The sequence below is a fragment of the Amphibalanus amphitrite genome, unplaced genomic scaffold (assembly GCF_019059575.1).
Source record: "Amphibalanus amphitrite isolate SeventyFive unplaced genomic scaffold, NRLGWU_Aamphi_draft 000120F_arrow, whole genome shotgun sequence".
NCBI classification, from domain to species: Eukaryota; Metazoa; Arthropoda; class Thecostraca; order Balanomorpha; family Balanidae; genus Amphibalanus; species Amphibalanus amphitrite.
In genome coordinates, this window is record NW_024881615.1 from 742,677 (window position 1) to 756,328 (window position 13,652).

The following is a 13,652-nucleotide window of genomic DNA, read 5'->3' on the forward strand; positions in this document are numbered from 1 at the left end:
GCTACTCAAATAAAGTAAATAATCCACCCTTATAAAATACATTGATTTTTATCTCAGTTTAGAAACTTTCTTTATTTTTGAATTTTCCCATTTTCAAACGACAATATTATCGATTTTTATCAAGAACTGTGAACACTGAGCTTAATTAAAAATCAACCAGTAAACAGGTCAGTTACTTATCAGCCGTTCAGTTGTGCTTTATCCTTCCAGTTGCCAAATCACACAGGCCCCGCCGCGTTTCGACTGGATAAATCAGTCTACTCGCAGACACCTGTCTGAGCAGGCCACTTTGCTTGCCCAGATGGCGTCTTAATGTTTCAGTTGGGTAGCAGGTCCGGTGGTCAGCCAGCTATTGGCATCCCCCGGCGCCGCCGGAGCCCTTCATCAGCTCGAGATGCATGGCCCAATAAAACACCCTGCCATTGAGCCGCTCCACTACCGCGCGATTCTGCGAGCCCGGTTAAAGCAGGTCTGGGCCAATATGTCAGGGCCTCGAGTGTCCAGCAGTAGGTATCGTAATTGGAATATCCGGGAAACCGACCCGGGTGACAGCAAACGAAGAAACTACAATTGTTCATTAGATCAGTGAAAAATGATGTAGGGACTTTGACCTGCTATTCTAGTTTGCTGCAATTACTGTACATTACTGCACATTTAAGCTTGCGGTGAGCATGAAGTAATTAGCCACACATAACATTTCTTTTGCAAAACTAGAAATGAAATTAAAAATCAATAACATTAATTCCGAGGGACATGTAAGGACTTATCAATCATGGACTGGTGTCAAATTCAGATGTCAAATTGCTAACACTATTTGAAAACATCGGCATAGTAAAAACTAAAAAGTGTCGGACACGACGCCTCATTTTTATTGTTAACCTAGGCGGCTAGGCCTTCGAGTTATCGTTATCATGAACTTGGTCGTCACTGCCAGAGGTGGACTGCCATTCTATGTAATCAATCACGCAGCAATCAAATGTGCTGCAAACTTCGCTCGTGGATTTCATGGGCTCACGGTTTGACATATGATGCCACTTTCTCTGATTAAGGAGATCCTCTGAACCCCTGTTGGCTCCCACGCAGGAACAAGTTATTGCATTTGCTGCTGTAGTTTGGAAATTAACTCGGCGCTCGCTATCACAACTGTTGTCAAGACTATCTGTAAGAATCTTGGTCAAGACCTTGCAGGATCACCGCGCACAGTGCTTCGTTTTATCAACATGTAACCATCAGCATTCGCGAACGTCTCATGCTTATATGTGGAGCGGCCCCTGACATTTACACTAACCCATGGCTCGGCAGCCCAGCTCAGCTGCCCAGCTCAGCTGCTAGCCTGGCGTTTTCGATGGCGGGGACCGGCTCAATTTCGGGACGGACGATAAATGACGCGTATGCGTCAGGCTTACCTGGGGGGCGGCACATGTCCAGAGGCAGTTCTGGCCCCTCACGAGCAGCTCAAGTTGGAGGTTGGACAATGCCACGCCAGTGCCACCTCAGGGTAACCGGTGGCTTAGGGGATCCGAAAATCGCCAGCCTGGCACTATGTAGACTAGAATAGTGCAAGGCTTCAAATTCAAGAGAATGATATATGTGTGTAAATCCTATGGGGTCAGATATGTCAGAGATCGGAAATACCTCGCACGTGGCATGGCTTCAAAGCTCAGTGACGCAATGGAAATGTGCCGCTGCCCTGTCATGTCCAGGATCCGGTGAATCTAGAGTGTCGTCAATGCTAATCCAGGTTAAAAGTGCAATGTCAAATAGGTTCAGCTATTTTCTGAACGGAAATCTTACTGGGGTGTACAGACTGCGGTTGATAGGGAAAGATTTGTAACTTGTTACATAAGCCCTCCTGGCATTAAGCTCCACCATTAGGTAATTCATTTTGCATCTGAAGCGGGGTGAAAATGAAGCATGCCCACGACAATCGTGAAGCATTGCAGCGCAGTTGTCTCTTCGCGTACTTGATGAGCTTCGACGATCAATTGTTTCTTGTCGGTTCTAGCCTAATAACTAGTGAAGTGCGAGCTATCTAACAGTCCAAGTGGCGAACCAACTACAGTTCTGACTCCTGTCGTATCTGCATCTCTACAGACAGCCTTGATGAAATATCCATCAGATTAGGGGCTCCGATTAGCAGGGGCGGACCGATAGATCCACCAGGATCAAGCCCCCGATGCCACCGAGCGACCCGACCGGTCCGCCCAGCGCTGACCCGTCCATCCCACTCTTCATCTGCTAACGAAATTCAGTCAGCTTCGATTCCCGATATTGGCGGCGGCGGCTGCGGACGGCGGCCGCTCGCCAGGCCGGTCATTGCCGACCAGAAGGGCTCTCGGGCGGCGGCACACGCCCGGCCGATAGACACTGCCGCCGCCGTACCTCTGGGAGACTGCACAGACGGCCAGATGAGCGCAGCGCAGATGGGACGGCCGGCAGCTGAGCCAGCCGCCCGCACCTCCGCGGCAGAAATAACGGGCCCGCCGTCGCCCAGGAGACGCTAACTAATATCTGGCGAGCGGCTGATAATGCGCCATGGAGAGCTCCGTGTGGACGATTAATTTCGTCCCGACTGCAGACACACGGCTGTGCTGCTCTCAGGCCGAGTCCCGTAGGTCTGCGACTCGGCTATACGGCAGTCGGTCATTGGCTGCCGTCGGCCCTCCCGCAGCTGCCTGGGTGGAGGCTAATTTACAGTTCACGCGGTTCGTGCGCCACAGGAACCATCAGGGAAAATGTGGCGCCGTTTAACTGCCAGTAGACGGGCTGTTGGGCGTAAATTTGATGGCAGGCCTCTCGTCGCTTCCTATTAAAAAGGTCAAATGACATGCTGATCGATGTGGTTGATTAAACAATGCCGCCCATTTCCTCTGTCGGCAATTCAAAACACAAAAAGGTGATATGTGTGCTTTACCATTCCTTTGGAAAAAGCAAGCGATAAAAATAGCCTTTTGTGTTCGATTTGAAAAGAAACTAAGATTCTAGCCCTAAAGGGAAAACTAAATAGGTATATTAGACATTTTGCGGCATATCTTCGTCGGTGACGTCGGTGACGGTGTGGCATTATAACCGTTTACCCAGCGGGCAGCGCTAAGTGAAAGCAAGCTGTGAAATCGACTAGCCACTAGTTTACCGACAGCCTTCAAATAGAAATATTGTCAGACGTCTGAGCTAAATCACGACCGAGTTTCATTTTAAGCCACCATATTTAAGACTCCAAATCACTACACCAGTATAACGCCTTTTGGGGCGACTAACGGAGCGAGCGAGAGGGTGGGCCTTGCACGTGCGAAATTTCGAGGGGGTACCTCCAACTGACTTGTGCACTGCACCCTACTAACCGGTCTCTAGCGATGTGCCAAATTTGAGCACAATCGGCTCAGCCGTTATCGAGATCTGGAAGCGGCGTCCTGCACGTGCGCACGTGCAACATGGGTCCCAACTGACTTTTGCACGGCACCCTACTAACCGGTCCCTAACCGTGTACCAAATTTGAGCGCAATCGGTCCAGCCGTTCTCGAGATCTGGAATCGACCCCTGCACGTGCGCACGTGCAGCAGCACCCCAACTCTGGCACATGGATATGCAGTGCCTAGTGGGTGCCTACCTACATGCCAACTTTCAGCGCAATCGGCCAAGTTGTTACCGAGATATTGCAACAATTAGAAAAGTGACACCTCTTCGTTTTGCACGTGGCACGTGCATAAGGGGTCACCCACATGCATCGGGAATAGTCCAATACTTGGTAGAAGGAATGAAGCTACCCTACAAAAATTACCGCATGTAAATCGGTCAAGTGGTTGCTGAGATATAAGCCTCGCAAAAGCGTCCGCACGGCCGGCCGGCCGGCCGGCCGGCCGGCCGGCCGGCCGCTCATACTCAGAAATTTCCGTTATTCTACGTAAGACTCCGCTCGCTTCGCTCGCTCCGTAATTACTTTCTGATATCCAACAAATATAGCCACGAGCCGTAACCGTCTGGACCAGGCGCCGCCGCACCTAATACCGCCCAGCCGGCCACTGTAAATTGCAGCCCGAGTATTAACCAATCGTGTCCTCATCGATCGGTCATCCGTCGTTAGCTGCGTGCCCCACTCTGGCGACCCGCTCTCCCGCCTGCCTGGCCGCCGCCCGCTCGCCCAGACGAGGGCCTTTGCCGACCACTCGGCCGTCCGGCCGGCCCCGGTCGCGCCACCTCTCAAGGGTGACCGATTTCCGACCTGTCTGTAACCAGATTACACCAGCGCGGGCGGGGAGCGGCCAAAATGGGACACCGACGTGCCTCGCCAGAACGGCTTGTCAGAAAACCGGGCGACAGCGGCGTTTGTCTCAACCCGGAGCCGCCGTCGAGCCAATCTGTTTGAGGAGAGATTGCGCGACATAGTTCTCGCTTCACAGTACAAGATGATAGCGAGCGCTGTTGTGTGCGCAGTCCCGCGGAGATCGATGGAGGGTGACGGCGGCACGACGAAAACTGCTCTCCAGCGCCCCCGCGGTCGACCAGATCTAGCTCGCAGCATTGGAGACTGTTCCGCGCCGAATGGAGCCCGCACTTCTCTGACCAGTTGACCGTGCTATGGGAAACAAACAGCGCGTGGCCAGAGCGGCCAACCCGCGTCCAGTGACATAAACCAGATCTCGGACCGGCCGAGCTCCGTTTGGAGACACAGCCATCGGACCGTGAACGGAGCGACTAGTCTCCGTCGGACACGACGGGCCGGCGGGAGAGCCGGTGAGCCGGGGCGCACGTGCAGTTACACAGGGAGCGGCGCCGAACCGATGAGCCGGAGCGCACTGCAGTTTCAGAGGCAGCAGCGCTGAGCCGGCGCTCAGCGAGGCGCTCAGATGCACCCGATGCACCGGCGAGCAACAGCGGAACTGTCATCACTGTTTGAAATGGTATCGGTCTGGGAAATTACACCGCCATTTCCGATGGGACGTTGGACAGAGATAACGTGAAGCTGAATATACCAAAAGTTCAGCCGCTCGTGTTCCTTTTTATAAGACTACGAAAGGACTAAGGGAAATGAGAGCTCAGTAAAGGAAATGTGATTCTGATGTATTTAAGTGAGTGAACTATTTATTTCGAAACATTTATTTGATCCCAAATGCAACGAATAATTTTATGTATCGGAACGACTCGTAATACACACAGAAAAATATTGGCACCGTTAGCGGTGTAACTGCACAGTACATATCTGAGCACTTGAGGAAAGTTAATTTAGTCCCTTCCCCGCTTAAATTACTCGCGCTTCTAAATGAACACCAGGAAGAAGGTAATAGAAAACTGTTAGGAGGGTTGGGTGTTTTACTACATGTAGCAAAACACCCAACCCTCCTAACAGTGTTCTATTACCTTCTTCCTGGTGTTCATTTAGAAGCGCGAGTAATTTAAGCGGGGAAGGGACTAAATTAACTCTCCTCAAGTGCTCAGATATGTACTGTGCAATTACACCGCTAACGGTGTTAATATTTTTCTGTGTGTAAGGCTTTTAAAGGTTGGGAGCCTTGATCATCCGGTAATGAGCCCCTGAGGAGCAAACCTAGAAATCTAGAAACTTTCACTAGCAAATTCACCATCCGCATCCGACACATGACCGACCATACATGTGCCCCTGACCCCCCTCCCCTGGCCCCTGACCTCCCATTTGCCCCTGGTCTCCGACCCCTGACCTGCCCTCGCTGCGCCTCACCGTGTTGTTCTCCAGCGTGCGGACGATGCAGTTGAGCCGGGCGTCGCGGCCGTGCAAAGAGGTCACGTGACTGGCCATGCTCGGATCAAACTCGGGTCGTGGCGGGTGGCTGTCGACGAACGGTGGCCCTTCGGCCACGTGACGCGGCTGGTACGGCGAGTTTCCCGCCACCCGGCGACCGTCGGCTGCCGGTCAGACGAGGCCAAAAGTCAGTCAGGTAATCAGTCAGGTCATCAGTCAGCACCTCAGGTCATCAGTCAGTCAACGACATACGTGCAGGGTCGCCGGTGAATGGTGCCTGCACGGATTTTATTTTATTTGTTTTTTTTTTTTGTCAGGGGGTAGCTCAGCTTCAGTCTCGAGTCCACGCTCACTCTGCCAGATGCAAATAAATTAAAACAAATCAAATTACGTTCTACTGTTATAAGGTTACACTTGATTTTCGCCTTCTGTCTTAAATTTACTCATTGTAAGCGGTTCTCAACAATAAATTCACTTTGGAACGTTTATTTCATTCATTTCAAAGGTATTTTATCTAAACGATTGTTGAACATTCCATATTCAAAGAAGATCATAAAGGCCCTCATATTTCCCACGAACATCTCACCGGTTTTGTTGAAAAGAAGCGTATCACATCTTAAGTGCTCCTAGTCTGCGTAATTATTCCACTTTATCTTCCAGCGCTTACTATAATGGCTGGATCAAGAGCTTAGTGTAACACACCAGCCACAAGTTTAATGGCGGCCCATAGTCTCAGAGCCAGCTCGCACAGGGACCCGCTGATCTGATCTTTACTGGACCTGAATCATTCGCCTTTTAGATGCGAATGCAGTTCCCAGTAATCGCTTTTCAACGTAGGTTTGCGTTTGGTGCCTCGTGTTTGTGCAAGTACTTATAAGGAGGTAGGTATTTGTGCAAGTACTTGAAACCAAGCGAAATATCAAATAAGCCATTTGACGCATTGAAACAAACATGACTCTGATAAGCTTGTACAAGAGAATGTGCATATTCAAAATTTCTCTGATTTACTTTTGTTTTTCGCCTGTTATTTTGTTTTTCTTTTTGTTGTTTAATTTGTGATAAGAAAAGCTATAATAATGCTTTTTGCATTTATTTGCTTTTTATTCCACTGTTTCATCCGACCACCTCAAATATTGCGCCTAGCGCTCGGAGCAGTCCCAGGGCCTCGTCTAACATGTTAACTGGGGGGGCAATTGCCTCCCCAGTCGAGCGGATTGCCCCCCCAGTGGCCAACATTTGCCCCCCCAGTCAAAACGTGAACTTCTCACAAAATTACCTTCTCTGCAATGTGTTTTTGTTAGGAGTCTTATACGGATTTAACGAGAAACGTTAAATTATTTGTTCAAAAACTGTTCATGCTCCATGACTACGGGAAAAGCCAGAGTTTTGTGATTTATAGACCTGAGTACTCACTGTGATTCTGTGATTTTGCTACTGTGATTCAAGTAGCAAATTGTCTATTGGCAGCTGCCAGTGACCCAACTCGTGTTTGTGCCCCGCCCCCCCCCCCCCCCTCCCACTCAATCAAACGCCCACGGCCCAACACGGATAAATATGTTAAGCACTGTCTGGTGGGGCAATGTGAGGGGGTAACACATTAATCTTAACTCTCGCCCGTATTGGTGTTTTTCCAGCCGCGAACGTATAGGGGGGGGGGGGGCGTTGGACCTTGCCCCTTGCCGTTTCGCCCCTGATCGAGCTAGAGCTTCGCGGAGAAAACCACCGTGCTGCCCGTCACGAGAGGAAGCCGATGATACCTCATTTTAAGGCCTTAGTCTTCGGTCAAGTCGGGAAAATCGCGGGACCTGTTACAACGTGGTAAAGGGTGGCTGCTATGTTTTTTTTTTTCGGGGTGCTGATCACGAATATCATGTTAGTTAATTATCACAGATAATGTCTTCATGCATTTAGGCCAGGTCGGGTCAGGTCAGGTCAAGTCAACCAGTAAGGGTTTTGCCGGGTATTCGTAGTAGGTGGCAACCGCCTCTGGCTCCGACAGCTTCGCAACATGTTACGAAGGCACCAAAACTACTTCGTAAATGTTCAAATGGTTGCTAAATTCGAATTAAGCTCCAAAAACTGGCCTAGAATCATGTAAAACTCGAAAAAGTGAACCGAAGTCATCAAAAGCCAATGACCTGACCTGACCTCGCGGTGACCTTGACGCCTACCCTAATGCATGGGAGCAATATCATATTCCATGTTTGAACGCTTGAAACCACGAAAAGACTGCAAACGCGCGGCTAATGCGAGCCGACATACGCCGAATCGCGATTCCGGCCAAATAGGGGAAGGTGGGGTAAGACGGCCCAGCGGGGCAAGACGGACCACCAGCCCTCCCGGCTGAACCGCTGCTGGTATCTACTGCTTTATGCACTCACTATGTTTGTTTTCCTTCGTAACAATGGCCACCTTGAGCTCATGCTGCTAGGATGCCTAGCTTTTGAGTTATTGAGAAAAATGTTGTTTTTCGTCAAACCGATCTAATATAAGAGGTCTACGGGTGATTCAATTACGGCGCCTTTCTTGCATGATTAGTTTCTATTTTGCACTTAACTGTGAAGAACAAAGTTATAAACTTAGTTATAGTCACACTTTAGGAAAGGCAAGGTTTTGCGATGTTGGGCTATTTGACATATACGTCATGATAATGACAGAATTTAGATTGGGGGCAAGACGGACCACTGTGGTCCATCTTACCCTGTGGTGGTCCATTGTACCCTGCATATGGAAAGTTCTTTTCCAAAACATTGACACAAGTTTAAGTAAGCTAATTTTTTCAGGAAGGAGTCTTTGTTGCATGTGAGCCGTGCATGCAAGTGCTCAGTTAGCATGCATTCATGCCAAACGACAATCAACACACATGTTCTTAGCTTTTAGCTGCACTTCCATCACACATGAGTAAAGAATAAAGGCTCATTTTGTTATTTTACCATTCTGGTTACTTTTTCTTACAAGAGTACAGAGCAGAAGTGTAACACACATGAATGGATAGCAGGCACTGCTGGGTGGTCCGTCTTACCCCACGTTTTTTCTTGTCTGAGTTTTTGACATGTCCCTCTTTAAGAGCATCCACCACCTAGATGTCTTTAATTTGAAATTTAGTCTTTACACATATCAACAGAGGAAGGATTGAGCATTCCGAAGACTATAAATAATATGAATTACGAGAGCAGTGTAGGAAGATATGCGGCCTCAAACCTTAGCTGGTCCGTCTTACCCCACCTTCCCCTATGGTCTCGAAAAGAAGTCACAGGTCAAAGGTCATTACGGTCAGGGTCATGACATTTTCAGAGTAGGTGTAAAATTGACTAACGCGAGGGTACTGAATGTGTCGTCGCGGTCAGCCGCTTTTACGTGAGTTATTCGTGAAAAACCGGGGGGGGGGGTCCGTTCGACCCCCCCCCTTATACGAGCATGGCTCTGTTTTGTTTTGTTTTTTGTTTGTTTTTTTGTTTAAAAAAAATAATGGTCTCAGGGCTGTGACGAAAAACAAGTGGCCTAAATCCGGTGAGAAAACAGGATTTGGGGGTACCCTAGGTTTGGGTCCTTCAGTCTCTGCCCCCCCAGTGAAAATTCCTTAGACGAGGCCCTGAGCAGTCCCGCTGTTTGGATTACGTCTGCAGGGTGTTACGCCGTCTCCAGCGGCGGAACAAATGTGTGCTGCACAGGGGGAGACGGTCGTCAATCCACATTAGGCCGTTCGAGTCGGCAGTGCGGCTGCCGATACGACCCGCGTGTCGTCAATCTTGCATACACCCAATTCACGGGCCGCGGCCGTTCCCCACGGGCCGGCTTATGGGCCTGTCGTATATGCAACGGGGACGGCACACGGGTCCGTCGGTCCCCCAGGCCAGCGCACGGGTCTTTTTTCTGCGCACAGATCTGCTGATCCCTATTAGTCAGAACAGCACCAGTCCGGGCTGGTGCTCGCAGGTCAGGACACCGATATGCCGATCAGCTGGTCAGCCCGTTGGTCGGCTGTCCAATGTCCATCCTTTCCGCTGGACCATGAAACCGTCAGTCTGTCAGCCTGTCAGTCAGATCGACCCTCGGGCAGTCAGTCTGTCTCTGTCAGTCTGGGTTATCACCCGTGCGGTCCGTCGGTCTGTCGGTCTGCCAGTCTGGTCCGTCGGTCGGAAAGTCAGCTGAATTAACCGTCAGTTTACGGTTAATTCAGCCTGTCAATCTGTCAGTCTGGTTTGCCACTCGGATAGTCTGCCAGTCTGGTTGGTCCGGTTCATCGGTCGGTCAGTCTGTCAGTCTGATCGGCCGCTCGGGCGGTCCGTCGGTCTGTCAACCCGGTCCGTCGCTAGGGTGGCCCGCCGGTTCGGTCGGCTCGTCTCCCGGCGCCGGGATCTCGCTGACGCGGCCGGGACACGAGCGGCACGCGTTAGTTGCAGCCTGTGCCGCAGTCATCTGCCGGATACAGCGTACCGAATGACCCGAGCTGCCCAATGAATAGAACGGGATATTGGCCGGGAGACGGGCTCACTGCCGGAGCGGATTTAGGGGCGGATAATTTCTCAACTGAAGAGCCTGATCCCAGATTGTGCGGATTCATAGTTCATTTTCACGGAATAATTTGAGGCACATACATCCTGTTGACACGTATTTGATGCCTTGTGGAGTGGGCTCCGCCTTTCCTGGTATAGCGGATCGGTTGTACAGGACGACAGAGCAGGGTCACATCGCCCATTATTTACGGTGCCGTGAAGTTTAAGTAGCCGCGATAGCTAATCGCGGTAACAAATGTCTTGCTGAGCGAGCTTCACGTACCAAAAATGTAAAGCAGCTGTGGATATGGGGCCATACGTAGCTAATGGCGACTATTTGATAGCTTAATGGTCACGTAAAACAGTTTTCTGTAGAATAAATATGGTTTCATCATCAAGATCTCGACACATTGCTGTGCTTCTTTCCAAATCCCGTGGCAGCTATGGTATCATAAAACTACAGCCATCATCACTAGAGAGGCTTTTCTCTCGCTCAGTCTTCGTGATATCGATATACAATCATACCGGCGGAATAGACTGAGCCACCGGGATGCTGAACGATGGCTGGATGCATCGCGTTCGGTTCGCGCCACTGAAAACAGTGATCCTATATAGCGCTGAGGTGGCTCAGGTCGAGTATTGACTTTCACAAGGCGGAAACAATCGAACTATGAAATGGATACGAACATAATTTCGTACAGAATGGCTCCGGGAGAGCGCAGCTCCGGCTGAGGGGGCGACTGGCGCTCGCTCCGGCTCCGGGTCTGGATTTGACTCCGGCTCAGGGTCTGTATCGACATCCATCCCGCTGACATCCAGCTGAAATGAGCTGCCCACCCGCCAGCTAGACGGCCGGTCCACCCGTCACCACCTGAGGCGTGATGAAACGCCAAATTCACCGCGGAGCCGAGAAAGATGGTGTGCGGTGGCTAAATGAAAGTTAGAAATGAGCTGTGCTCTGTAAGGCAGGTTTTCACTTAAAATTGAGAAATATTTGCCAAAACAAACAAATAATAAAGAAAAGTAAATGCATGATGAAAATTGGTGATAGTGTTCGATCACCTGACGCTTATGTTAACAATGAATGCGATAAGAAATGCACGAAATACTCATGGTGCATTATAAGTTCTGCATGGATTGAGATTATCCTGCATACACACACCTGATATAACATTACAAGCTTCACTGGTACCTATATCCCATCAAAACTGTTATGCATGATTAGGTATGCGTATACAAGTATATCCGACTGGAATTCGAACCGATCGGCTTCTATGTCAGTTATGCTAGATATATTGGTTCAGTTCGAGCTGGTTTAAATGTGGTGCCGTTTTGAGATCACTTAGTTATGAGCTCTCCATAAATCTAGGATAACATGACTTAGCATATGCAAACGCACAGATCTCTTTCAGCCGTCAAACGTTACAATTTAAATGGCAGTCGCGTTACAGCATAATTTACTCGAGGTATATCGGCTACTCACATCTAACAGCGGCTTCATAATACATTTAAGGCCTGGGCATTGATTGGGCAGGAATTTGGTTTTAGCAGCAAAACGGGATTAACGCAAGTCTTTTCCTGTAACGGTAATATACCCCTAAAGCTTTACTTGGAAAACAAATGATTACGAGAGCGAATTCGCCTTATCCAAGCCCAATCCTAAATGCAAAACATCGTCTGGCGTAACAAGACGTACTTGAACAATTCATTGAGGTTCGTGTAAATATCACATCAAGCATGCACATATTCTGTTGTAAGACATTCTAAGCTCTGACAAAGAGCTAAGTTTTCAACAAGTGGAGCTCGGCGTTGGTAACTGCAAGCTATAATGGGCAGATGACATGGCGATGATTTTTTCTTTATTGTGAGTGTTGGGGGAGTATTGGACCTATGGCGGTACATCAACTATGCGGCCTAGTTGTACGTCCGCGCATATTTGAGGTAGGTACACTTTATCATCGTTTGTGGGCTTTGACGTAACCAGCCGCATGCCGCACCCCAACTGGTATGAGCGGTCTCATAACCGTGTACAATTCTTTTCCTTTATAACAAAGAGAGGAGTTGTTTTAAAATACTGCGGAAACCTTGCAGAAGTTAGAAATGACAAGATAAATGGGGTCGTCTGGGCCTTTATTGCTTTCATTAAGTGTCTGGTTGAATTGTGAAAATACCACAGTGTGTGGCCAAAGAGGACCGTGAGTAAAAAGCCGCTCGTTTTGGGGGTCACACGGTTACGAGTAGGTATGTGGAGCATAAATAGTTTTAAAGCTAAATAGCGTTCCGTTTTCAATGGCAGCATTTGGGTACCGATGCCACCACTGCAAATTAAGCCATATTCTGGCAAAGCCCAATGCTGACCATGATTGGGTTCAACTGGACGTCATGTTTTGCGTTCCTGTTTGATAGCCGCAGCCTTTGTGCAATGACGATTAAGTGCTAATGACCTCAGATGAACACTGGTGAGTGATGCCAGGACTCGACGTTGTTCTAGGCTCACATGCGATCATGCAATCAGCCATGTGCAATCACCAGTGGTGCATATTGGTACTTGGCCAGCCAATGAATTTCGGACACCCCGAAGTGGTGTATTAGATGGACCATTGTAACAAAAGTGTGCGAGCATCGAACATTTAACGGACAAATATCTTACAATAAGCAAATTCCTTCCCAAATTGAAAGTCATCATCAGCTGCGTTAAAAGTTAGTGCCGCATTTTATTCAAACGTTTTTTTCAGAGGAGTTAATGGATCACAAATAAATGCCAGCATACAAAAAAGCTATAACTGCCAACTCGTTCCAAACTAATCATAGCTAATGTTGGCTTGATCCACAATTTGCCTTGTACATAGACCGTAATCTATGAGCTACGAGTCTTCCGGAATAGCCCGTGGGTGCCCGTGTAAGTCCACGTCCGAGCTGGCCCCAGGCACAGCTGCCCGCCACCCCCGCGTCGGTGCCAGCCTGCCCGAGGCGCCGCGCCGGTAAGAACGGCCCTAGTCGCCCGTGTGAACTCGCCTCGCCGGAGGCCGTCGTGCGCCGGTCGGGCTGATAAGGCTCATTGGAGAGCGCGGCGGCCGCTCAGAACACCGGCCGCCTCTCGGTCTCCGCTTGGTATTCCGCCGTGCCCTCGCAACTGGCTCTCTAATACGCCACGCCACGGAAAAGTACGCAGGCCGCGCAGCCATTTCACAAAGGAGTCCGCCCAAAGACGCTTTATGAGGTGCATTCCGCCGAGCCAAGGCCTCCGGCTAATTATTAGCTGATTGACTTACCGATCGACTTCCTCCCTGAACTAATTCATGCAGCGTTTTCTGTGGAACTATTTTACGCATTTGGTGTTTATCATTTATAGCCGCTGAAGCTCGGAATCAGCGACAATTAATTTTCCACGAGGAATTGGGGTACTAGCCGGGCGTGAAACGGCATTGATAAAGGCTGATTAA

The 13,652-nt window shown here is 49.5% G+C and overlaps 1 protein-coding gene across 3 annotated transcripts in view; it reads right to left on the reverse strand.

Moving 5' to 3' along the window:
* The window catches only part of LOC122381454 (netrin receptor DCC-like), a 90,130-nt gene that overhangs the window by 13,554 nt on the left and 62,924 nt on the right, over window positions 1-13,652 (reverse strand). For all 3 annotated transcript variants that reach the window (XM_043365620.1, XM_043365621.1, XM_043365622.1), the window contains exon 3: window positions 5,693-5,877. In XM_043365620.1, the coding sequence (XP_043221555.1) occupies window positions 5,693-5,877 (185 nt within the window). The remainder of the gene's footprint in view (window positions 1-5,692; window positions 5,878-13,652) is intronic.